Source organism: Ranitomeya variabilis, chromosome 8, assembly GCF_051348905.1.
Source record: "Ranitomeya variabilis isolate aRanVar5 chromosome 8, aRanVar5.hap1, whole genome shotgun sequence".
Lineage (NCBI taxonomy): Eukaryota > Metazoa > Chordata > Amphibia > Anura > Dendrobatidae > Ranitomeya > Ranitomeya variabilis.
The window spans coordinates 65,042,182-65,066,807 of NC_135239.1; the positions used below are offsets into that span (position 1 = coordinate 65,042,182).

Consider the following 24,626-nt stretch of genomic DNA (forward strand, 5'->3'; position numbering starts at 1 on the left):
AGAGGAGCTGCCGCTCCCAGCACAGAGACCCCCACGCTGCCGCAATGAGGTAATAGGGGGATATACTCCACTCACACTTTACTGTGAGACGCCCCCTCTCTTCGTCATCGGGACCACTCCCCACGCCAAAAGGCACATATTCACCGGCCCTATAAGATGACATACGGCGTATAAGAAGACCCCCGACTTTTAAGAAGATTTTATATTTTAACTGGAAAAGTTGGGGGGTCGTCTTATATGCCGGAAAATACGGTACCTATCCTTTCTTACCTATATTTATCTATACTTATCCTTACTTATCTATACTTATCTTTTTTTTATTATTATTTTAAATATTACTTTTACATTCTTTTTTTTTTTTTTAATTTTAAATATATGGTACCTATCCTTTCTTACTTATATTTATCTATACTTTTACATTTTTTATTTTTTTTTTATTTTAAATATATGGTGCCTATCATTTCTTACCTATATTTATCTATACGTATCCTTACTTATCTATCTATACTTATCATTTTTTTCTTTTTTTTTATGGAAGATTAAACATACCTATCCTTTCTTACCTATATTTATCTATACTTACACATTCTTCGAAAAACTTACCTAGAATTATTCTTTTTACCTATACTTATCTATACTTATCTTTTTTTTCTTTTTTTTTATTGAAGATTAAACATACCTATCCTTTCTTAACTACATTTACCTATACTTATACATTCTTAGCAATACTTACCTAGAATTATTCTTTTTGCCTATACTTATTCTTATCTTTTTCTCTTTTTTTTTTTATTAAAGACTAAACATACCTATCATTTCTTAGCTACATTTATCTATACTTATCCTTACTTATCCTAAGTTATCTTTTTTTTTTTTTTTTTTATTTTAAATATACGGGGCCTATCATTTTTTACCTATATTTATCTATACGTATCCTTACTTATCTATACTTTTTTTTTTTTAATTTTAAATATACCTATCCTTTCTTACCTATATTTATCTATACTTATCCTTACTTATCCTTAGTTATCTTTTTTTATTTTTTTTTATTTTAAATATACGGGGCCTATCATTTCTTACCTATATTTATCTATACGTATCCTTATTTATCTATACTTATCTTTTTTTTTATTGAAGATTAAACATACCTATCCTTTCTTACCTACATTTACCTATACTTATACATTCTTAGCAATACTTACCTAGAATTATTCTTTTTACCTATACTTAGCCTTATCTTTTTCTCTTTTTTTTATTAAAGATTAAATATACCTATCCTATCTAACCTATAACTACCTATACCTATCACTTATAGTTAGCTATTTGGAGGTTCCTGATGGTGTTGGACATCCGATGCTCCGGTCTTCTCGGCGTGGTCTTCTGGAAGCTCAGGTACGCAGCTTGCTCTGGTGTTATTGAGCCGGTGTCTTGTTGAGGGTTTTCAGTTGAAAAATGGAAACCCTCTGAACTTCTTAAAAGCACGGAACCTGGGATTAGGCTTAGTTGGCTATAGAAAAAAATACAGAAAAAGTCATGGTGAACTTAGTGACTAATCAAACAGTTTTGACTTTAAGTATTGAAAATAATAGTTCAATATTAAAAGGAACTTGTCACCAGGTTAGTACCATATGAGATAAGGCCAGTACCTTTCAGCCCTGATATACAGCATTCTAATATGCTGTATATATGCCCCCAACCCAACCTGCAAGACAAGCAAGGCCTTTTATAATATTCACCTACGGGAGGTCAGGTCCGATGGGCATCGCTGTCTTGGTCCGATGACTCCCTTCTTCTTGCATTTCCTTCCTCTTTCTTGCTTCGTGTGGATGATGCGTCCTTCGTCATCCACAGTGTCCCCGGTATCACACTCCTGCGCAGGCGCACTTCTCTCAGCCCTGTGAAGGGCCGACCAATGTCCTGCAGTGCGCATGCACCAGGAAAGTTCAAAGAGTTCCGTCGCATGCGCACTGCAGGACTTTACTCTGCCCCCTGGTCATAAGTACGTTTGCTCAGGAGCGCAATTCCGGGGACATTGTGTGGATGATGTAGGACACGTCATCCACATGAAGCAAGAAGGGGAACGGCATCGCTAGAAGAAGGGAGGCACCGGACCTACACCAGCGATGCCCATCGAACCCGAAAGCCCTGTAGGTGAGTATGTAAAAGGTCTTTTTCTTGTCTTGCATGTTGGAATGGGGGCAGATATACAGCACATTAGAATGATGTATATCAGGGCTGAAAGGTCTCATATGGGACAAACCTGGTGACAGGTTCCCTTTAAAGGAACGTTTTCAAATGTGAATATAATATCTTAGAGACAAAACCAGCACCACGAGCATTGCAGCTGACGTCTGGTCACTTCAATGAGCTGCAGCGCCACTAATCATCTCTATGGCCGGTCACATTTCTGTCTCATCATACATAGGATGCAGAATTATGTGCAGGTAACAGGCAATAGCCCAAGTATGGTGAGAACGAGATGTGTTTATATCAGTACAATCTGTACTTATCACTTCAGCTCTGAACACTTTCACCTGTTTACAGACTCTTTCCGAATTGAAAAAAAAACAGCAAGACCAAAAGGAGGAGTCACCGAGCCGCAGGTTACTTATTGCAGGAAAAAAGTGTCAGGACAAAGAGGTTTCTATAAAGTAAAAATACCTTTATTATCTAGTATGGTAAGTGGTGTCACAGAAGGCGCTCACAAACAACATGAAAATATTATATAAAAAGTAATAATCAAACATCATGGAAACACAGCAGCAGTTGGTATATAGGAAAGATACCTCTTTGTCCTGATACTTATTTCCTGCAATAAGTGACCTGCGTCTCGGTGCCTCCTCCTTTTGGTCTTCCTTGTTTTCCGAGTGGTTTTTCCATTCTTTGTCCACACCAGTATACACTGGTATTTTTTTACTCTAATATATTTTGTTCTTCCTGGTGTCTCTCGTTCTCTTGTACCTATAGGTCTTTCTGAATTGGCCTAGCTCCATCAGTTCTGTTTTTTGACAAAAATGTGTCCCTATTTTTTGTTTTATTTTTCATCTGGTCTAAATTAGCAGTGGAGACTTTAAAAAGGAGAAATGTTATTTAAAAATGTAAATTAATCTTCTTTATAATTACTTCCAGGTCTGCAGGAAAAATATAAACATCTTATGAACTGCTCCTTATGGAGGGCTCATGTAAATTTTTTTTTACCAAGGGCGGTCTTCTCTAGCTCCAGCTACAGACGGCTATGCAATGCTTTGTCTGATTAAAGGGAATCTGTCACCCCCAAAAATCGTATCTGAGCTAAGGCCACCAGCATCAGGGGCTTATCTACAGCATTCTGTAATGCTGTAGATAAGCCCCCGATGTAACCTGAAAGGTAAGAAAAACAGGTTATATTATACTCACCCAGGGGCGGTCCCGGTTAATTTCAGGTCTGATGGGTGCGGCGCCTCCTATCTTCATACGATGATGTCCTCCTCTTGTCTTCCTGCCGTGGCTTCGGCGCAGGTGTACTTTGTGTGCCCTGTTGAGGGCAAAGTACTGCAGTGCGCAGGCGCCGGGAAAGGTCAGAGAGGCCCAGCAGTACTTTGCTCTGCCCTCAACAGGAGCCATGGCAGGAAGACAAGAAGAGGACGTCAGCAAATGAAGATAGGAGGCCCTGGACCCGGACAGCGACACCTATCGGACCCAAAACGAAAAGGAACCACCCCTTGGTGAGTATAACATAACCTGTTTTTCTTATCTTTCAGGTAACATTGGGGGCTTATCTGCAGCATTACAGAATGCTCTAGATAAGCCCCTGATGCCGGTGGCCTGAGCTCAGATACGATTTTTGGGGTGACAGATTCCCTTTAAATGGCTTGTACGTAACAGAACTTATAACTAGTTAATTATTTGCATGTAACCCTCAAAAGGGCCTGAAAGAAGAACAATCCTATAGACTAGACATACACTGCTAAGAGATTACATTGTCCAATAACGCGAGCGAAATTATTTTCCAACCCTGACACTAAACATAATGTATCACAGAACCAAAAGCGTAGACGATTGTGGGAGAGAATCTTATTCAGATCCATGGGAGAATTCTGCCCATTACTTACTACAGGGATGTATGGTGGGGCCATCCTAATGGCTTCCACAGAGACCCAATCGATTCGCTGGAAGAAGAGGTGTTCTCGGATCTCACCATGGACTCCTAGTCGCTGGACAGGATCTTGCTGCAGGAGCTGAAAAGGAGAAATGTATTTAGGATTTAGTAAGTGAACCCTGTGATCTGACCAGTAAAGATTATACACAGTGATCACTTCTTTCTGATTGTTGCTCTCCATGACGCGTTGTGTGCTGTGATGGTATATGATAGTGATATTTAGTGATGAGGGGGTGCAAGCAATGGATTTCTACTTCTCTTATCCATAATTGGACATTGTAAATGTTGTTTACGAGGTTGAGGATTGGGAGAAGATGTCTGTGTAAGGCTGTGTTCAGTAAAATTACAGCCTCCGGGTCAGGGACTACTAACATTGTATGACCCCAATACTAGACCCTTATACCGGGAACATGCTGACCTGTTCAATGATGTCGTTGGCGCCGGAGGAGGACTCATCAAAGACTGCGGGATTGTAGATAGTAAAACTGGTCAGCATCTGGTTTATGATGACTCCAAGCGAGAACCAGTCGACTCCGGCGTTATACTCCTGCATGTCCAGGATCTGCCATAGAGCAGCATTATTAGTAGTGCCACCTCCTGTCACCGCACGTATATGTCACTCATATTGTTATGTGATCCTATAGTAATGGCAGTAAGTCTTACTACTCAGTCAGAGGCACAAAGGATCTTCCATAATTAGGCTCCATAAATGAAATTAATAAACTATATTAACAATCAGAGTGAATGTAATATATATGGGTGTGACGGCGCACACAACGCTCGGCTCAGTGTGTTACCGGCTCACACTGTAACCCCTTCATACCAAGAGATTGTCAGCTTTTTTTGTTTTAGCATTTTCCTTCTTTCAAGAGCCATAACTTTTTTATTTTTCCATCCACATAACTATATGAGGGCTTGTTTTTTGAAGGACGAGTTGTACTTGACATCATTCCTTTTATCATGTGATGCACTTACATTTTTTTTATTTACCATGTTCATTATGTGATAAAACTGACAATATGATTATCCAGGTCAGTGAAATTACTCATACTAAAGATGTATATATTTTTTTATTTAAGTGGTGAAAAAGAAAATCTTAGATATGTAAAAAAAAAAACCTTTACTTGTTTTGCCATTTTCGGAGATCATGATCATGTCATGGGCCCATTGATGGGAGTATGGAAAAACGCACACCCCCGCCTGCGCATGTTAAATGCCATTGTCTGAGATTGACAGCAGGATTTAACAGGTTAACGGACATAGACAGAGCAATGTCACACCCGCAGCTGATAAAGGCACATGATGGCTCATTAAATCACCCATCATCTGCCGGAAAAGATGAAGGCTCTGCGGGTGAGCCCGCATGAAAGCAGAGACACAACATATATCCGGCATGTCCGCCATATGCCATGAAGGGGTTAAGGAGCTCTCTGTGGCATTATGGCTGATAGTATGGAGGTGGCGGCTGGCCTTGTCTAATATACACAGATCAGTTAGTCCGATGTACTTGATACATCTGATGCGTGTTATGTAATAAATGTAATAAATGCACATAAAATAACACATTTTCCTGTATCATCATTACACATTTTATTAACCCTTTAGGACATCTATGGTCCGGATAACTCAGCATTACACCTGGTCGGCCATAGTTCACTATCCATGTAGACATGTAGGCTGGGAAGAGTAGGAGGCTCTGGTCCTCCCATTTGGTGATTGTGGGGTACATAGCAGTGAAGCCCCCGGAGGTCACACATTACTCACCTTTTCTGGGGAGGGGTGATATTTATAATGAAAATCATTTATAGGGAGTTTCTAATACTTTATATTGATGAGCAGAACAGATCATCAATATAAGAATGGTGGGAGCCAACACCCGGCAGTCCCACTGATTAGCTGCTATCACCTCCGCCGGTGGTTGGATATAACCAATAAACAGACATCACAGCTCCCCTCACTGGTTAGTGGCGATTGCTGGTACTACAGATTAGTCCCTACTGAAATGAACACGGTCTGATCTGCAGTCCTCAGTACTGACCACTAAACAGTACAGAGGTGCGATGTTCTGCTCTGGTTGCCTCTGTAAGAACAGCTAATCAGAGGGATCGGACCCCCAATGATTTTATATTGATGAACTCGCATAAATAAAGCTAATCAATGTGAAATTACCTGAAAAACCTTTTATATACCAAAAATAAAAACATTCTATTCTCACCTCAGGAGCCATGTAACCTATTGTCCCAGCGAATCCGGTGGCTGTTTGGTCTCCGTGCATGTTCTCTAGTGCTAGACCGTAATCCGTGATCTTAATATGGCCCGTCTCAGCCACCAGGATGTTCTCGGGCTTTAGGTCTCTGTAAGAAAAAGAAAAATAACCTGAGTATAAAGTAAGTGTTCTTCTTCTATCTGTGGTCACATGATGACAGATGGGAATAAACCTCTTTTCTCTTCCTGCTGTACTTTGCTCATCTGAGATGACTCCATTACTATGTACCCTACCTGCGCACTGTAGGGATCACTGTATGACATATGACGGCCGCTCATCTGCAGCTTCCTGTCTGTGACACCAGACAGGACGACTAGACCCCAGGTACAGTGCATCATTCTGTCACTGGGTGACAAAACATCAGATTGCACTCGGACCAATGTTATTCTATGGGGCCGTGTACATGTCTGATTGTTTCCGATCGCAACATGCCTGAGTTGGATCAGATTATCGGATCATGCTTCAATAGGCAAGTCAGTGAGTCCATGGAAAACATCACATTACACTCGGATGACATCTGAGTGCAGTCTGATTGCAGAAGATGGAGACATTTTTTTCCCATCTTCTCCTCGTCCAAAAAAATGAGATCACACTGTGATCACTCTGATCAAATTCTGTTCAGACTTTAAAGGGCCACTGTCAACCCCCCCCCCCCCCCCCAGTCGTTATAAACTAAAAGAGCCACCTTGTGCAGCAGTAATGCTGCAGTCTAACAAGGTGGCTCTTTTAGTTTTTGATTCATTTATTACCTCAATAAAGCGTTTTAAAAATTGGCCACAAATACCAGATATTGTACCGGGAGGTGGTCTGAATCGTCCTCTATCAATCTCCCAACTGCCGTCACTCTTCTCTTCAGGGGCGATGGTCGCCGCCCCCTTCGCGCTGTTGCTTCTTAAATCCGGCGCCTGCGCTGTGCGTGCCTGCCTGGGGCAGGCGCAGTCTTCATTGTCAGTCACAGCTCAGACGCAGGGTGCCTGACTGCGCCTGTGCGGGCAGTGCGGCCACCCTGTTCCTGAATCCCCGCCCCGCACTGTGTTATTCATTATGCACAGTGCGGGGCTGGGGTTCCTGGGCATGCGCACTGCGCTTGTCAGACGCTCCCCCGGTCCCCCGCCTTCCAGCGTTGTTCTTTGTGGCTGTTCAAAACGTCGGCAATGAAACCTGTATATTCCGGCAATGCTGGAAGGCAGGGGACCGGGGGAGCGTCTGACAAGCGCAGTGCGCATGCCCAGGAACCCCAGCCCCGCACTGTGCATAATGAATAACACAGTGCGGGCCCCAGGCAGGCACGCACAGCGCAGGCGCTGGATTTAAGAAGCAACAGCGCGAAGGGGGCGGCGACCATCGCCCCTGAAGAGAAGAGTGACGGCAGTTGGGAGATTGATAGAGGACGATTCCGACCGCCTCCTGGTACAATATCTGGTATTTGTGGCCAATTTTTAAAACGCTTTATTGAGGTAATAAATGAATCAAAAACTAAAAGAGCCACCTTGTTAGACTGCAGCATTACTGCTGCACAAGGTGGCTCTTTTAGTTTATAACGGCTGGGGGGGGGTGACAGTGGCCCTTTAATCAACGTGCGATTAGGATCATCTTCCGGATTCTCTTAGATGAGAGAATGTACGCTGGTGTGACCCGGCCTAACACTGACTAGATTACCTGTGGATGACGCCTCTCGAATGGAGGAACTGGATTCCACACACCAGTTCGGCGGTATAGAATCTGACAAAGAGAAAATGAATAAGTATCAGATCCCATAGAGAGGAAACTTGGGAATCATATCAGTCATTAGAAGCATTATTCTATATTATTCCTCTTAACTTAGAGGGTTTTATAAAGGGGTTGTCCGGTCTCAGAAGAAAAGTCTGGAGTCACTGTATATGACCGCCGAATCGTGACGGTGTAAGAAGTGCACACTATCAGTACTGCAGTCTCGAGAAGGTAGGTATCAATGAATGAATGAATGAATGAATGAAAATTACATATTCGCGATTATGTTCTGACTGTGCCCTGCACCTCTCTCAATTCTTTACTACTGAGAGAAGCCGGGTGAGACTAGTCAGCACGTGACCACAAATGTGCAAATTGTACACAGGATCACTCACCTGATTGGGGAACACAGGGAAGTCGTGACCGTGTGCGCATTGCCCCCTGTCACAATCTGGCAGTCGGCAGTCATGTATAGTGACTGATGACTTTTCTTCTGAGATCGGACAAGTCCTTTAACACATTACCTGGCACTGGCGATGTCTAGTGGCCCATTCCTTTCTAGAAGTTGGTGAAAGTCCCCGCACCTCATGTACTCCATGCCAAAGAAAACCTTCATCTGTAACATCGAACATTTGCATTTATTATACACTAAAGACAAATACAGATTTTACTACTTAAAGGCGTTTTCTATCCAAGAAATTTAAATTAAAGCATATTGCTGCGATATGTAGTCACTCATTGAATGAAAAAGATGTTTTAACTGCTGGGACCCCTAAAATTCTAAACAATTATGTAGAATATCCTCCTTTTCATTTTGGTGCTGGTGCTATGTGGCGGCCATTGTTGCTGTGGCTTTGTGCTGGTGGGGCGGCGCGGTCTGGAGTCTTGGGGGCTCAGTCTCGCAGCATGGGTGCTGTGGGGCAACAGGCCGTCCGCCCTGCTGGTGCATGGCCGCTGCGGCGGTGGTCGCCGCACGGCTCCGCTCCGTTAGGGCGTTAGGACCCACTATGAGGTTTGCCGTGAAGGGGCAGTGGGCTTCATACAGTCTGATCAGAATGTTAAACTGAAAACCTCATGTTCAGTATTTAAATTTTTGCCTAGCGGCTTTAGATCAACGTATGATTTTGGGATGTGCGGTTCATGCTCTTTTTTTTCCTTTTGCACATAGCATGTACTTGTCTCTTTTTTTGGACCAGCACTCCTCCCATTTGGCTCAGGTGATTTTAATTAGCAGGAGACTGCAAAGTAAGGGGTCTAGCCCATTTTGGCTCTCACTGAAGAGCTGGAGGAAGGTGAGTTTAAATACTCCTTTTCATTTTGGTGCTGGTGCTGTGTGGCGGCCATTGTTGCTGTGGCTTTGTGCTGGTGGGGCGACGCGGTCTGGAGTCTTGGGGGCTCAGTCTCGCAGCATGGGTGCTGTGGGGCAACAGGCCGTCCGCCCTGCTGGTGCATGGCCGCTGCGGCGGTGGTCGCCGCACGGCTCCGCTCCGTTAGGGCGTTAGGACCCACTACGAGGTTTGCCGTGAAGGGGCAGTGGGCTTCATACAGTCTGATCAGAATGTTAAACTGAAAACCTCATGTTCAGTATTTAAATTTTTGCCTAGCGGCTTTAGATCAACGTATGATTTTGGGATGTGCGGTTCATGCTCTTTTTTTTCCTTTTGCACATAGCATGTACTTGTCTCTTTTTTTGGACCAGCACTCCTCCCATTTGGCTCAGGTGATTTTAATTAGCAGGAGACTGCAAAGTAAGGGGTCTAGCCCATTTTGGCTCTCACTGAAGAGCTGGAGGAAGGTGAGTTTAAATACTCCTTTTCATTTTGGTGCTGGTGCTGTGTGGCGGCCATTGTTGCTGTGGCTTTGTGCTGGTGGGGCGGCGCGGTCTGGAGTCTTGGGGGCTCAGTCTCACAGCATGGGTGCTGTGGGGCAACAGGCCGTCCGCCCTGCTGGTGCATGGCCGCTGTGGCGGTGGTCGCCGCACGGCTCCGCTCCGTTAGGGCGTTAGGACCCACTACGAGGTTTGCCGTGAAGGGGCAGTGGGCTTCATACAGTCTGATCAGAATGTTAAACTGAAAACCTCATGTTCAGTATTTAAATTTTTGCCTAGCGGCTTTAGATCAACGTATGATTTTGGGATGTGCGGTTCATTCTCTTTTTTTTCCTTTTGCACAAATTATGTAGAATATATTACTAAATTTAGAAATTAATGTTCCAGCCAATGTTTGGTAATCATTATTTTTATTTTAATTGTAGACATAGGCCCGGGTGCATAATTAGCATTTTTTAATCACTTTCGTTTTGGTCTTGTGTATTTGTTGCTCTGGTTTTGGTGCCAGAATCTTCATAATGGGGTGCACAGTTCAAGAATTTGAGGCAAAGTCGAAAAAGGTCTTTTTTTCTGCCTTGAACTGTTTTTGCAACTTTTTGTCCCCCCAAATCACACATTTTGAAAATTGACCCAAAATTTGGCCCAAAAATTTTAATACTTAAAAAATTTACCAAAGGGAATTGGAATGAAGATTGTGTCCTATTTGCGACTTTTTAAAATAATCACAATTGATGAATAGGGTAAAAATATCTGGAATCACTAAACTCTGAGCACAAAGTGGAAAAAACAAAACAAAAAGTTTACAGTATACAGTAATATCACAACAATATCACACAGTATTAACCCTCAATATACTCCCCAAATTACCCAAATCACACATTCAATATCAGCCCTCCCATATATAGCCTACTATCCCTAATGAGTAGTACAGGGCCTCATAAGAAAAGGGGATACAGAGTATACTTAACCACCACATACGTCCATGATCTTCCCAGCAAGCAAGGGAGCCAAAAGAGAGTGAACCACATGCTCTTGTCCCTTTTATGTGACCAGCTAAAAGAGGTGCGTCCAGCCCCAGGTGTGAGGAATGAGATCACAAGTCTATTGTCTACTGGCAAAGGTACATCCCCTCAATATCCTGTCCTACCAGCTCATGAAAGACCTACTTTGCAATACTGCAGGCTGGAGGATGGGTTTCGCTCCTCCATGTGGGGGTGTATATACACAAAACATGCATTAAACACATCACAATATAAAAATATACATTTTGGCGCACTACCCTTCTACATTCCCCCTGTTGTCGAAAACACAACAATGACATTTGAGGGACGTGTTGTGCTGGATTTATTTGCCTACTCAACCCCAATTATAGCTAGCAACAGTTTAGGATGGAATGAAGCATAATTCTGCACTAAGGTACCTACACATCATCCACACGACCATCATCTCTTCCCTGCCGTTCACCATAACCCACATCTCTATCCACAGAGTACACCTTCTTCTTCTTTCTTGGATCTTAATCAAAGTCTTTTTGTTGTCAAATCAAAGTCTTTTGTTATCAAAGTCTCTTTGTTATGGCTTTAATCTGTGGTCATGTCATTACCATCATCAGGTGTTGGCCTATCCCAATGTCATCTTACTGGTCAGACTCTGGAATGGCTTCACCCTTACAGAGCATAGGTCAGACAACATCATCCTGTGTGCACCCGTCACCCTGCCAGACTTCACGTTACTCTCCTATAGCTTAATTCAGCAGGATTTTGAGTATGTCTGAAAGATGAGACTGCTGGATGTCACAGGTTTTTTTTTTTTTGGCTTTGCGGACTCAGGCACTTCAAACGACTTTCAGCTGACATGCACCAGACACGACTTCCATCAGGCAGCTTTCCTGTAATCTTGATTGAAGATCGTTGATGAGGTTCCTCCATAGATAGATACGCAGATGTTTACTAGGTAGGTCAGAATTTCTGGAGTAGGGAGTGATGTCACAGTACCTAAGTTGACTGTGGGAAAAACACCGTCTAATTCTAACAGACATTCAATCCATCCCTTACAAACTTCACCACTGCTAGGGTTAAAGTGGCAAATACCTAGTTGAGGGGACCTGTCCCTAGAGAACCTTACTCTTTTTCCTCATTCACACAAAACACATATTACAATTCCATAATGCATATAGAGACTTAAGCTAAAATAGCATGGCAGCTAATGATCCATAATGCACATGCAGATCATTGATCCACGTACAGTTGGAGTTATCTACTGGCTGTAAATGCATGAACACCTTCACATGAACACACTTACTGAGTATGTCCATGTACAGGTAGTCCTGCACCTACACCTAAAGTGTATATATGCACACATATGGAATTACTACACAGTAACACGATAATGAATATAACATCATTATTTATATACAATATATATTGGATTCAGGGTAAAGGACTGGACTTTTCTTATGTCCTTAACCCCCTTCTCCGGCTGAGTAAATGGTGCTCAGCCTGTCTTCCGTGCAGTTGGGTGTCCAGTCTTTTGGTTCTCCTGCAGATAATACCAGTCCAATATATATAAAATAATGACCAGGAGGAAAATGACAGGAAGAAGTGGCGTTGGGTTTTATTACAGTCTCCTCCTCATGGCTGAAATCTGAGAGGAGATGTTTCAGCTCGGCACCAAACATAAGAGGGGTGTCCTGGGGTCTCTCAAGGGCATCTGGGCAAAGGTCAAGACTAGGGTTGAGCGACTTTTGCTTTTTTAGGATCGAGTCGGGTTTCGTGAAACCCGACTGTCTCGAAAGTCAGATCGCGTGAAATCGGCCGATTATTGTGAAAAGTCGGGGGCCAACCGAAACACGAAACCCAATGCAGGTCGGTCGGTCTCTCTCTCTCTCTCTCCCCTCCGTCCCTGCAAAGTTTGTGTTTCACTGTGCAAATCGCTATGTCCCAAACGTTAAGATGGCGGTTTTACCCCCTGTGACGCCGCACAAAGCAAGCCGGAACCTATGTCATCACGCTGCCCACACTCCTTCATTGGATGAAAAAATGGCGGGGAAAGCGTCATATGAAACGCGACTTTGGCGCAAAGATCACCGACCGCATGGCCGATCCCACAGTGGGATCGGGTCGGGTTTCATGAAACCCGACTTTGCTGAAAGTCGGCGACTTTTGAAAATGTCCGATCCGTTTCGCTCAACCCTAGTCAAGACTTCTTCTCTGGAATGATAGGTGCTCTTCTACATAGATACCTAAAATGGGACAAAAGGAACAATACCCTCTGGGAGATCTCCCAGTGCAGTTAATAAACACCCTTATTTGATGCTTCCCTGTCCCACCAAACCCACTTATTCTTTATACTTTTACTTCTTTATACTGTCAACCTTACTTGAGCTGCCCAGTAATTAGCTAATGCCTCAACTCTCCTGAACCCCACAAAATGAATGCAATTTTCTTATAGTACGATCCTAGTCAATTGCCTCTGTTTCCTATACAGACACCCCTACCAGTTTTCCACAATTCAAAAGAGTAACATACAACCCTCGCAGCTGCTTAACACCCTAGGAAAACTAAACTAAGGTACACTGACATTAGTTGTATCCTGCATCATGTATTAAACAAAACCATGTTATCCGTCCAAACTTCAAGGTCTAAGCACAGTATAACACGACACTCCATCGTGTACGTCCATTATCTGTCCATACTTCTTCGCCTGTCTTAGTTCACGTAACAACAACCTTTATCCAAAACAAACTTCCTTCTACAGAGGGCAAACAAAAATGGGCGCAAAACAGACAGAAAGGTAATGATGAATCAAGAACATAATCTTTCTGTTTTGTATAGGGCTGCTATTCTGTAGAAATTTTCTGTACATCCCAGTTTCCAAAAAGTGGAATAAAACTAGCAAAACCTAAAAATCCTGTAAATCTGGTTTTACCATAATCATAAAGACCCCAAGAATAAAGGTAACATATTAAGTAAGAGCCATAAAACCTCAAAAACACTAGCAAGCTGGCTATTGTTTTCAATCCAACCTCAAAAAAATAGATAACTGTTACAGAGCCATTTTGTTCTGCACATTAATACCTCCTACAGGTCCTTCTCAAAAAATTAGCATATAGTGTTAAATTTCATTATTTACCATAATGTAATGATTACAATTAAACTTTCATATATTATAGATTCATTATCCACCAACTGAAATTTGTCAGGTCTTTTATTGTTTTAATACTGATGATTTTGGCATACAACTCCTGATAACCCAAAAAACCTGTCTCAATAAATTAGCATATTTCACCCGTCCAATCAAATAAAAGTGTTTTTTAATAACAAACAAAAAAAACCATCAAATAATAATGTTCAGTTATGCACTCAATACTTGGTCGGGAATCCTTTGGCAGAAATGACTGCTTCAATGCGGCGTGGCATGGAGGCAATCAGCCTGTGACACTGCTGAGATGTTATGGAGGCCCAGGATGCTTCAATAGCGGCCTTAAGCTCATCCAGAGTGTTGGGTCTTGCGTCTCTCAACTTTCTCTTCACAATATCCCACAGATTCTCTATGGGGTTCAGGTCAGGAGAGTTGGCAGGCCAATTGAGCACAGTAATACCATGGTCAGTAAACCATTTACCAGTGGTTTTGGCACTGTGAGCAGGTGCCAGGTCGTGCTGGAAAATGAAATCTTCATCTCCATAAAGCATTTCAGCTGCATTGACCCTGCCCTTGATGAAACACAGTGGACCAACACCAGCAGCTGACATGGCACCCCACACCATCACTGACTGTGGGTACTTGACACTGGACTTCAGGCATTTTGGCATTTCCTTCTCCCCAGTCTTCCTCCAGACTCTGGCACCTTGATTTCCGAATGACATGCAAAATTTGCTTTCATCAGAAAAAAGTACTTGGGACCACTTAGCAACAGTCCAGTGCTGCTTCTCTGTAGCCCAGGTCAGGCGCTTCTGCCGCTGTTTATGGTTCAAAAGTGGCTTTACCTGGGGAATGCGGCACCTGTAGCCCATTTCCTGCACACGCCTGTGCACGGTGGCTCTGGATGTTTCCACACCAGACTCAGTCCACTGCTTCCTCAGGTTCCCCAAGGTCTGGAATCGGTCCTTCTCCACAATCTTCCTCAGGGTCCGGTCACCTCTTCTCGTTGTACAGCGTTTTCTGCCACATTGTTTCCTTCCAACAGACTTACCATTGAGGTGCCTTGATACAGCACTCTGGGAACAGCCTATTTGTTGAGAAATTTCTTTCTGGGTCTTACCCTCTTGCTTGAGGGTGTCAATGATGGCCTTCTTGACATCTGTCAGGTCGCTAGTCTTACCCATGATGGGGGTTTTGAGTAATGAACCAGGCAGGGAGTTTTTAAAAGCCTCAGGTATCTTTTGCATGTGTTTAGAGTTAATTATTTGAATCAGAAGATTTGGGTAATAGGTCGTTTAGAGAACCTTTTCTTGATATGCTAATTTATTGAGACAGGTTTTTTGGGTTTTCAGGAGTTGTATGCCAAAATCATCAGTATTAAAACAATAAAAGACCTGACAAATTTCAGTTGGTGGATAATGAATCTATAATATATGAAAGTTTAATTGTAATCATTACATTATGGTAAATAATGAAATTTAACACTATATGCTAATTTTTTGAGAAGGACCTGTATATCACACCTGTAAAGTTTGTCCCTGGCAGAGGTATTGCCCATTGAGCAGTGAGGCTTGTAGTGCAGGGACAATTCATAAAGAGGTTTTTCACTCTTATAATGTGCCCATCCTTAGAATAGGTCAGTAAAGGGAACCTGTCACCTCCCCCCCCCCCCCCAGGGCCTATTAAGGTAAAAGAGCCACCTTCAGCAGCACTAAGGCTGCATTCTGTGAAGGTGGCTCTAATGCCAGTCTCACACGTCCACGTGAGACTCAAGCGCCTCGCAGCCATCCATCATCTCTGTCTTGTGCCGTCACCCGCGCTCTGCAATTATTTCTCGGGCATGCGCCGTGCGCGCTGCCCCGGAACTTACATCAAGTGATGTAAGTAGATGGCTCCTGCGCACAGCGCCAGATTCCCAGCCCCGCAGTGTGAATGCATCATAACACACTGCGGGGCAGGATCTGGGGCCTCCGCTGTGCGCAGGCGCGATCTACTTACCTCACTTGATGTAAGTTCCAGGGCAGCGTGCATGGCACATGCCTGAGAAATAATTGCAGAACTTAGGCGCGGGTGATGGCACAAGACAGAGAGGAGGCGGCGCCCGGTGGGATGATGGACGGCTGCGAGGCGCTTGAGTCAGGGAGAAATCATACCTCCCTGACTCAATAGAGGTATGGCTCGAAATTTATAAAAGTGATTATTTCAGCATTCTTAGGGATACTAAACATAAGAGCCACCTTCACAGAATGCAGCCTTAGTGCTGCTGAAGGTGGCTATTTTACCTTAATAGGCTCTGGGGGGCTGACAGGTTCCTTTTAATATCAGATTTGTGGGGTCCGATCAGCTGTTACCGTCTCCTTTAAAAGCCGGATGTGAGCAGTGTACGGAGCACACAAGGTTTAGTGGTCACTCCTGGGTCCTGCAGGACAGCACCCATTCAGATGAACAGGTCACCAACATTAGAGAAGTGGCCAAATCTTATAGCGCTAAGTAGTCACAATGATACCTTGGTCTGAAATGCGAAGGATGAGTGGACGAGGAAGGGGCTTCCAGATGCCAGCTGCAGAACTCGCCTCTCCACCATCACATCCAGCCTATCCCCTCCGGCCAGCAGGGCTGTTTTGCCGATGATCTTCACTGCAAATTCTTTGCGGGTTAAAGTATCTTCCACCATCAGGACCTTTCCAAAGCTTCCAACTCCGATCACATGGTGGAATAATAATCTATCCTTGATGGAATGAGAGATTATGATGGAGCTGGATGGCCAAACACCGCTGCCTCCTATCAGGGGGGATGAATGGGAAATCTCAGAATAAATCTAACATTTACAGGACATTATTCACACTGAGGAAATCTTCTGTTCTAAGTAAAGCTTATTCTTCATTTCATAAATTGTGTTAAAGCGAAGCTGTCACCAGGTTTGGCCAATATGAGATACGACACCACCATTCAGGGCTGATATACAGCATTCTATAATGCGATATATCTGCCTCAACCTGACCTGTGAGACAAGAAAAAGACCTTTCATTAGTCCCACCTTTGGGGCGGTCCGGTCCGAGGGGCATCGATGTTCTTGGTCCGGCACCTCCCATCTTCCTACGATCCTTGTCCTCCTTCTTGCTTCGCGTGGATGACGTGTCCCTGCGTCATCCACACAGTCTCCTCGGCATTGCGCTCCTGTGCAGTCATACTTCTCTGCCATATTGAGCGCAGAGTAAAGTATTTCAGTGCGCAGGTGCCGGGAAAAGACAAAGAGCCTTGACGTATGCGCACTGCAGTACTTCGCTCTCCACTCAAAATGGCTGAGAAGTATGACTGCACAGGAGCGTGATGCCGAGGCAACTGTGCGGATGATGCACGGACGTGTCATCCACACAAAGCAAGGAGGACGGCGATCATAAGAAGATGGGAGGCGTCGAATTAAGAACATTGTCACCCTCTGGACCGGACCGCCCTACAAATGAGTATAATAAAAGGTCTTTTTTTTCTCTTACAGGTCGGGTTGAGGGCAGATATACCGCACTATAGAACACTGTATATCATCCCTAAAAGGTGGTTGCCGTATCTCACACAGGCCAAACTTGGTGACAGGTTCCCTTTAATGGATTTTATTAATAAGCAACTTAGTATTCATGTAATTAATCTTCTATGGCTCTGTCTGTTAAAGGGAACTTGTCACCACCAAAATCGAAGATGAGCTAAGCCCACCGGCATCAGGGGCTTATCTACAGCATTCTGGATTTTACCTGGACATTCGATTTACAGTGAATTTATTCTCAGCTAATTCGATTTCCTTTACTAACCTCTCAGGTTCTGGGGTATGGAAAGACTCCCCAAGCATAATATGCAGGAAAAAATACCCAGAAAATTAATACTCCCCTCACATCTCCACTTTTCTGCTCTTTGTCATCCACAAGGTCCTTGGCGCTGCTCCTTACCGCCAGCATGCGTTGATGGAACCCGGTCATCTTCATACTAGGCCGGGACTTCTGTCCGTGACTAGGCCTGTGAATTCCCTGCTCATCCAAAGAAATGTCCTGGGGCCTACTTGCAGCTGGAAGTCCATTGCTAGAGTCATGAAGCAAGTCATGATGTTACGACATGCGCCACAGCCTTACAACGAGTACTGTAGACCAGGACTTCCGGACTCAGGGACACCCAGGGTCTACTCCCAGCCTAGTGTGAAGATGCCTGAGGTTTCAGGGCACAGTGATGGTAAGTAGAGGTGTGGAGGACCGTAAGGGGGACAACGAGCAACAGAGACATTAGTTTTTTAACCTTCGGCCGCCTCTGTACAGTTCAACAAAAATTGTGGAAACTATTTTACTGAATTCCTTAGGAGCAAACTACAAAAAATATGGAAAAGAATAGTGATGTTTGTAAAATTGAACTTCACTTGAATACATTTTCCCGACTCTACTTATCACCTATCTTACTCTGGGACTCTCATGATCACTAGAAAAGGACCCCTGCAGTCGTCCATTGAGGAGGGTTTTTGTATATGATAGTGGTAAAACATGCATATTGCTATTTTCAACTCAAAATTTATGGGACTGATGGAAACAGCAAAGTGCTACAGTATTGTGCTGGCAGCTCTAGATGGGAGATCTGAAAAGGTGTTTAAAGGGATCCTGTCAGCAGGATTGTGCACAGTAACCTACACACAGTGTCAGGTCGGCGCCGTTATACTGATTAGGCCGAGGTCACTCTTGTGAGTGCAATGTGAGAAACTTGCGCGAGTTTCTCGCCTCAATACCCAGCCCTGCCTCCGGCACTTGGGATTGGAGTGTGCGGCTGCATGGATTTCTATACAGCTGAACACTCCGGTCCCAAGTGCCGGCAGCAGTGCCAGGAATTGAGGTGAGGTTCTCGCATTGCACTCGCAAGTGTGACCCCGGCCTTACAATGATACCTTGGGTGATGTGGTTGTTCTTTAATCTGTATTTTCAGTTTTGTGTTAATGAGATTCTCATGCCCTAAGGCGGGTTTGGTGTATATGGTGTCTGATAATATATTCATAATGCAGACTGCTGACAGGTCCCTGATCCCTCACTGACCTGCCCACTAGTTTGCATATTGAATATCTGTATATACAGTCATATGAAAAAGTTTGGGCACCCCTATTAATCTTAAGCTTAATGTTTTATAAAAATTGTTTTTTTTGCAACAGCTATTTCAGTTTCATATATCTAATAACTGTTGGACACAGTAATGTTTCTGCCTTGAAATGAGGTTTATTGTACTAACAGAAAATGTGCAATCTGCATTCAAACTAAATTTGACAGGTGCATAAGTATGGGCACCCTTATCATTTTCTTGTTTTAAATACTCCTACCTACTTTTTACTGACTTACTAAAGCACTTTTTTTTTGGTTTTGTAACCTCATTGAGCTTTGAACTTCATAGCTAGGTGTATGCAATCATGAGAAAAGCTACTTAAAGTGGCCACTTGCAAGTTGTTCTCCTGTTTGAATCTCCTCTGAAGAGTGGCATCATGGGCTCCTCAAAACAACTGTCAAATGATCTGAAAACAACGATTATTCAACATAGTTGTTCAGGGGAAGGATACAAAAAGCTGTCTCAGAGATTTAACCTGTCAATTTCCACTGTGAGGAACATAGTAAGGAAATGGAAGAACACAGGTACAGTTCTTGTTAAGGCCAGAAGTGGCAGGCCAAGAAAAACATCAGAAAGGCAGAGAAGAAGAATGGTGAGATCAGTCAAGGACAATCCTCAGACCATCTCCAGAGAGCTGCAGCATCAACTTGCTGCAGATGGTGTCACTGTGCATCGGTCAACTATACAACGCACTGTGTTTTTTGCCGCCATGCATAACGCCTTTTTGTATTACCAAACAACTCAATATTGGTTTCATAAATCCACAGGACCTTCTTCCAAAAAGAAATTGGCTTCTCCAAATGTGCTTTTGCATACCTCAGCCAACTGTTTGTGGCGTGCTTGCAGAAACGGCTTCTTTCGCATCACTCTCCCATACAGCTTCTCCTTGTGCAAAGTGCGTTGTATAGTTGACCGATGCACAGTGACACCATCTGCAGCAAGTTGATGCTGCAGATCTCTGGAGGTGGTCTGAGGATTGTCCTTGACTGATCTCACCATTCTTCTTCTCTGCCTTTCTGATGTTTTTCTTGGCCTGCCACTTCTGACCTTAACAAGAACTGTACCTGTGTTCTTCCATTTCCTTACTATGTTCCTCACAGTGGAAATTGACAGGTTAAATCTCTGAGATAGCTTTTTGTATCCTTCCCCTGAACAACTATGTTGAATAATCTTTGTTTTCAGATCATTTGACAGTTGTTTTGAGGAGCCCATGATGCCACTCTTCAGAGGAGATTCAAACAGGAGAACAACTTGCAAGTGGCCACTTTAAGTAGCTTTTCTCATGATTGCATACACCTAGCTATGAAGTTCAAAGCTCAATGAGGTTACAAAACCAAAAAAAGTGCTTTAGTAAGTCAGTAAAAAGTAGGTAGGAGTATTTAAAACAAGAAAATGATAAGGGTTCCCATACTTATGCACCTGTCAAATTTTGTTTGAATGCAGATTGCACATTTTCTGTTAGTACAATAAACCTCATTTCAAGGCAGAAACATCACTGTGTCCAACAGTTATTAGATATATGAAACTGAAATAGCTGTTGCAAAAAAAACAATTTTTATAAAACATTAAGCTTAAGATTAATAGGGGTGCCCAAACTTTTTCATATGACTGTACATAAAAAAGTGCTTCTGCAGGAAGGTGCCGGCCGTGCCACCTGCACTGCAGCATAATCGCATGTTTACTGTGACACAAATACAATTTATTCATGTTATTCAGCTTGGAGAAAAAAAAAATCAATTTGAAAATGGCGCTCGCCGCACCTGCGCAGTAGCAGCTACCGGTGTATATAGAGGTCCGATAGCTGCTATTGTGCAGGCCCCAGCGGCGCCATCTAGCTGGAGAAGAAAGAAAAGATTTCCTCCTCCAAGATAGCGACGCCAGCCACTGCGCAATAGCAGCTATGGAATCCATACATACTGATAGCTGCTACTGCGCAGACATGGCGGGCGCCATTTTCAAATTGACTTGCATCTGGAGGGGCATCTAAACGGGCATCTGGACGAATGCTACAACTGTCACTCCAGAGCAGAGGTGCGGTAAAGCACTTACTGCAGAATGCCAAGGGCATGTCATAGTCACAGAATTCCCAAAACGTAAATCAGATTAAAACTACATTTTGTAATAAGCACAACGCACCAGCCCATTTCCTCTATCTCACGGATGGGCAACACTTCAAATTTAATGAAAACATACTGACCATGGAGTTCTTAAACTCCTCTTAGTCAAGAAGCGTTATTGAATTTTGATAACCAAATTTCTTTATTAACATATAAAACACACACATTTAAAATAATGCCTCACAATCAAGAATAATATCAAAACAGAGATCAGCGAAAAAATAATAAATAAATAGAGTGTGCCCAGGTAAACCTCAATCCTATTACATTGTATACAATTTAGTATTTTATAAAAATCAGTGCGGTGGAGAAGGAATCAATTTTAATATAGATATACACCATACAGCCCTATTATCCTAAAAAGAACGTTGAGAAGAGTAAATTACTCCACCAATCAATAGGGCAAATGCCCAAATCAAGTTGGAGTGAAAGATATTTTTTAGACACTAATAGTCCCCCAAATGGGCAGACCACCAGCCTGACAGGCAAAAGCAACCCGGTCAAATGAAATGAAATGAATGGCTTCCCAGCTAATCCACACCTGCACTTCCCATGCTGCAAAATAAATGTTACTGCGAAGAGTGGAAATCATAAATATGACGCCAGTTCCAATACATATTACCTGAGCACAATCACTGAAATAACAAGATCACAGCCTCGTGGCACGCTGAAGCTCCGTCACCCCGACGCGCGTTTCGCATCTGCTTCCTCCTGGGGGCGTGTCACAGGTAAGGCGTCACTAACTTTTAAAAACCGAGGCGACCAATCAAATGGCCTTGGCGGGGCATTCCCCAGATGAGTCATACTTCCCAGAAAACCTAAAGGTGATGACGTATTAAAAACCCGGTGTTTCCCAAAATCAACCTCACCACACTATATCCACTGCCAAAACTTGAATGAGCCGCAATCACACGCACTCGAGCGCATACAGCACATAACACCTCCCAGGTAAATATCGGCACAAAACGGCCTGGGACATCCGGACAAAACATTATCTAACTTATCAGCGCTAACACCGACGTAGGCACCAAGGTGTTAATACAAGACCAATATTTGCACCAGAGAGTGGGGCCATGCAAAAGGACAGTGAGGCACGATCGGAGCTACCCCTGCAGGATGGAGCGCCGATCAATGCCATCACCCCCTGCATGATACCACATATTCTAAAAGACACAATACCCACTGCGGAGGGAAATATCCTGATAGCGCCCATACGGATTCACAACACAGGAGCCCAAAAACATAGACCTTATTTATCCAACCACCAGCCTACATGATACTCTCGTTGATAAGACATGCTCCTGCTACCATTAATGTTATATTGCATCTTGTCCCTACAGCATCAGCGCCCAAAGTACGTAGTGCACCTATTGGAAAATATACTAATTCTGGCTTTGTTGAACTTGGCAATTTCTCCCTATGCCACAGGTATGTATAAATACAGTTACACCTTCATCTATACGCACGAATCATAAATACAAATAAGTCCATATCAGTTAATGAGTGCGGGTGCACATGGGTCCATAGGTCAGGTGCAGATCAATTAGATAGTATCCGGCAAAAATTTACAATTTCATTCATGCCCAGAAGGAACTTGGGCCATTCCGCGTTACATCACTGCCCCCTAGTTGGAATCCTGATGGATTGGTCATATGCCTCTTCTTGCAGACAACATCCTTGGCAGGTATAAAATCCTTAAAGGCCGGATAATTCAAATCATAAATAAAATGCAAAGCAGTAGGATGGATCATATGCTGCTTCGTGCGAACAGCGGCCTTGGCAGATGTAAAATCCCTGAAAAACAGGGTAGTTCCAACCAAACGTCTTCAAGGTCACATCGATATCCATGGTCATATGATCAGAATATTGACCACGAGTCAATACAACCCCACCGTGTAGATTCTAGAAAGAATAAACTCAATTAAAAACAGTTCAAAACCAAACCAAAGACAAAAAGATTAAAAACATTAAAAAAGACCGACTACTATTCAAATGTACACAAAAAGACCAAACCTTTGATGGCTTACAAAAAGGAACCAAAACCCACATTTTCGTTTAGCCCCTGTGGAGCCAGCGTACCCAAGCGGTAGATCCACCGGCTTTCAACCTGCGCTAGGGCTTTACCCAGATCTCCACCTCTAGGGCCGACCGTCTCGAGATCTATGCCCTTAACTACCATAGAGCGGGGATTGCAGTTATGGAACTTCTTATAGTGCCTCGGGAGTGTCTTTAAACTAGCACAATCATCTATTGTTTTGGCTTTCTCTATGTCAAGCACATGTTCCCGGATACGCACCTTCAGTTCCCTAGTGGTCAGTCCAATATATACTTTTCCACAGGGACACGTGGAGTGATAAATCACCCCTTTTGTTGAACATGATATAAAATTCCTAATCTGAAATGTCTTAGACCCGTCAAAATTGGTAAATTTTTTCGTTTTAACACAATTCGCACAGGCCTTACACCGGCCACACGGGAAAAAACCCACCAAATTGTTGGCCACACCTTTTTTCTTTTCAGGCTCATAATGACTATGCACTAGGATATCCCGGATATTCCTTGATCTTTTAGCCACAATACCCGGTTTTAGAGGTATAATTGATTTCAATATCGGATCTGTATGAAGAACCGCCCAGTGCTTTTCAATAATTTGCCTGAATTCATGCCATTTATTGTGGTATCCCGTGATGAATCGTATTTGGTCTTTACCATCCTTTACTGTACTGCTATTGTTGCCATATAACAAAACATCCCTGGGAGTGTTTTTAGCTTCTTGACTAAGAGGAGTTTAAGAACTCCATGGTCAGTAAAGCTACATTTTCTCAGTTATGATGCAGCTAAAAATATAAATTTGCGAAAATCGCTCCAGTATTTTTTTCCATATATAAAGATTACTCGCAGGGTTTGTGATGCGCTTCCGGAACGATCATGTTACATTCCGCTGTCAGAGATTGACAGCGGCATTAAACATGTTAACAGCCGCGAGTGGATATGGATTCCAACCGCAGCTGTTAGGGTCACATGTCAGCTGATAAAATCAGGGGGAGGCGACCTTGGACATACCAACATGTCCACGGTCATAAAGGGGTTAACATTCGTATTATTGCTAATTTACCCTGTAACTTAGGCTGGTATATTCTCCCCAGTTACAGGAGAATTTCAGCCTCCTGCCTGCATGGCAGAGCTGACCTGACCTCCTACAGCCAAGCAGCTCCTGGTCCCTCCCTACATCTAGCGTCACATGTTCTCTGGATCTGGAGAAGGAAGCACAGTCCATGTTTCCTAATCTCTTCTTACTCTGTATACAGAAGC

At 43.3% G+C, this 24,626-nt stretch overlaps 1 protein-coding gene across 1 annotated transcript; it reads right to left on the reverse strand.

The window, feature by feature from the left end:
- Positions 1 to 346: 346 nt before the first annotated feature.
- On the reverse strand, positions 347 to 11,782 carry LOC143788406 (serine/threonine-protein kinase Sgk1-like). Its single transcript, XM_077278077.1, has 6 exons — positions 10,282 to 11,782; positions 8,636 to 8,891; positions 6,351 to 6,489; positions 4,554 to 4,697; positions 4,089 to 4,214; positions 347 to 1,504 (listed from the first exon to the last, which is right to left on the reverse strand). Exons 2-6 carry the CDS (start codon positions 8,734 to 8,736, stop codon positions 1,439 to 1,441), a joined length of 576 nt encoding a protein of 191 aa, XP_077134192.1. The 5' UTR covers positions 8,737 to 8,891; positions 10,282 to 11,782; the 3' UTR covers positions 347 to 1,438.
- Between the last annotated feature and the right edge of the window lie 12,844 nt (positions 11,783 to 24,626).